General features: G+C 42.6%; 1 protein-coding gene across 1 annotated transcript; it reads left to right on the top strand.

The window, feature by feature from the left end:
- Positions 1–288: 288 nt before the first annotated feature.
- Positions 289–2130, top strand: LOC120642987 (the record flags this gene model as incomplete). The annotated part of the gene is made up of 2 exons (XM_039919534.1): positions 289–1325; positions 1728–2130. Coding segments are annotated over exons 1-2 (1440 nt in total), but the record flags the coding sequence as incomplete, so codon positions are not given.
- Positions 2131–2841: the final 711 nt, after the last annotated feature.

The raw sequence follows: 2841 nt of genomic DNA, 5'->3' as shown, positions 1-2841 counted from the left end.
TCAGTGTTATCACTGCAGGGTCAAGGTTGACGACATAGACATGTTTCGAAACAAATATTTTTTCTTCTCGATGGTTTTAGAGAAAGTGAGCCTGAAACAAAGCCGCGAACATGTTCTATAATTTAAGCATGTAGTGTAATGTATATGTTAATTTGGACTTCTATTAATTTTGTATTTCAATGTTAAATTCACAAAAATGGATTTTGTATTTCATTATGTTATGTGCCAATTTAAATGATATGAATACAAGTAAAATAATGTTGTTACTTAATTCAAAAATATAGATCGATGGACCGACAATGGATGTACGACGATCGGTACACCATGGCGTGGATTAATGGTCTAAAGTCTTTTCTCGATGCTTCGGAGGCCCACAAGTCATCGAAAGGTTTTATGTGTTGTCCGTGCCGCATTTGCCAAAATAAAAAGGAATACTCTAAGAGGAGCACTCTACACGCCCACATTTATGAAAAGAGTTTCATGGATAACTATACTCTTTGGACCAAGCACGGTGAACCTGGAGTTGTGATGCAAGATGATGAAGAAGATGATGATCATAATATTGCAGACTGGGCTCATCTATATGAAGCGGGAGCCTTTGAAGATGAACCCATGGACGATACTGAAGAAATGGACGAGGCTGGAGAAAATGCAGCAGAAGACCAACCACCTGATGAATTAGGTCAGGTTCTTGTGGATTCACAAAGAGACTGTGAAACTTTAAAGGAGTCAAAGAAGTTTGAGAAGTTGTTGGAGGATCACAAAAAATTATTGTATCCAGATTGCAAGCAGGGGCTTAAAAAGTTGTGTACCACCCTTGAAATGCTGCAGTGGAAGTCAGCTAATGGTGTCACCGATAAGGGATTTGAGGAGCTACTTGGAATCGTAAAGAACATGCTTCCAGAGGGAAATGAACTGCCCTCCACAACATACGAAGCAAAGAAGGTTGTTTGCCCTCTTGGATTGGAGGTACAGAAAATTCATGCATGTCCTAACGATTGTATCCTCTATCGAGGCAAAGAATATGAGAAACTGGATGCTTGTCCTGTCTGTGATGCAAAACGGTACAAGATCAGGCAAAATGATCCTGGTGAGGTCGACGGGGAGCTCGTCAAGAAAAAAGTTCCCGCTAAGGTGATGTGGTATTTCCCAGTAATACCACGTTTGAAACGCTTTTTTAGAAATAAATCCAATGCTAAATTGATACGGTGGCACAAAGAAGAGCGTAAGCAAGATCAGATGCTGGGACACCCTGCGGATGGGTCCCAGTGGAGAAACATGGATAGAGATTTCCCAGATTTTCATAACGACCCAAGGAACTTAAGGTTCGGTTTAAGTACGGACGGAATGAATCCATTCGGCGAGTGGGGCAGCAGTCACAGTACATGGCCTGTGACCCTTTGTATGTTCAATCTTCCTTCTTGGTTATGCATGAAGCGGAAGTACATGATGATGCCGGTGGTTATCCAAGGCCCAAAACAACCGGGAAATGATATTGACGTATACCTAAGACCGTTGGTTGATGAACTTTTGCTGCTGTGGAAAGAGGAAGGTGTACGTGTTTGGGACGAGTACAAACAGGAGAATTTTGACCTGCGAGCATTGTTTTTTGTTACCATCAACGATTGGCCTGCACTTAGCAATCTGTCCGGACAGTCGAATAAGGGATACTAGGCATGCACTCATTGTCTAGAAGAAACCGACAGCTTGTATCTAAAAAATTGTAGGAAGGTCGTGTACATGGGTCATCGTCGATTCCTTCCCCTCAACCACCCCTTAAGAAGAAAAGGAAAACATTTCAAAGGGGAACCAGAAACTCGTGCTAAGCCTATATTCCGAAACGGGAAGCGTGTTTTCTCGATGGTGAAGGATGTCCATGTCGTGTTTGGAAAGGGCCGTGGAAGCAAACAAGTTTCGAATGATGAAAACGGCCATGCCCCAATGTGGAAGAAGAAGTCCATACTATGGGAGCTCCCATATTGGGATGTCCTGGAGGTCCGCAACGCAATCGATGTGATGCACTTGATGAAGAATCTTTGCGTGAACCTGCTAGGATTCCTTGGTACGTATGGGCAGTCAAAAGATACACTAGAAGCAAGACGTGATTTGAAAGAAACAAAACAACGAGAAGACCTATGTCCTGAGAAGAGAGAAAATGAAATTTCGCAGAAGGCAATCGATCCAAATAAACTCACAAGGCTACAGAATGATGTGGTCCAATGTCTTGTCAGTTTTGAGATGGTCTTTCCACCTTCGTTCTTTAATATTATGACCCACCTCCTGGTTCATAATGTGAAAGAGATAAACATTTTAGGCCCTGTATTCCTACACAATATGTTCCCTTTCGAGAGATACATGGCAGTCTTAAAGAAGTACGTTCGGAATCGTTCTCGGCCAGAAGGATGTATCGCCAAGGGCTATGGAACAGATGAGGTCATCGAGTTTTGTGTTGATTTCATTGATGAACTTAGTCCGATTGGGGTCCACATGTCACGCTATGACGGGCGATTGGAAGGAAAGGGCACACTAGGTAAGAAATCTAATATGCACATCCCTGAATGTGAAATCCGCAAAGCAAATTTCACCGTTCTACAGAATTCATCCCTCGTGGCCCCAAATATGGAAGAGCACATCAATATTGTCCGATATGAAAACATAGGGAAGTCTGAGGCATGGATTACACGTCATCACATAGATAGCTTTGCGGTTTGGCTGAGAAGAAAACTCATAGGTGACAGCACGATTGATGTACAACTACAATGGCTTGCTAGGAGACCATCGGCCACAATCATGCAATACCAAGGATATGAGATCAATGAATATACGTTTTACACAAGAGCC

Source organism: Panicum virgatum, chromosome 7K (assembly GCF_016808335.1).
Source record: "Panicum virgatum strain AP13 chromosome 7K, P.virgatum_v5, whole genome shotgun sequence".
NCBI lineage: Eukaryota > Viridiplantae > Streptophyta > Magnoliopsida > Poales > Poaceae > Panicum > Panicum virgatum.
The sequence above is the reverse complement of the archived record's forward strand: the minus strand, read 5'-3'. Positions and strand labels throughout refer to the sequence as shown.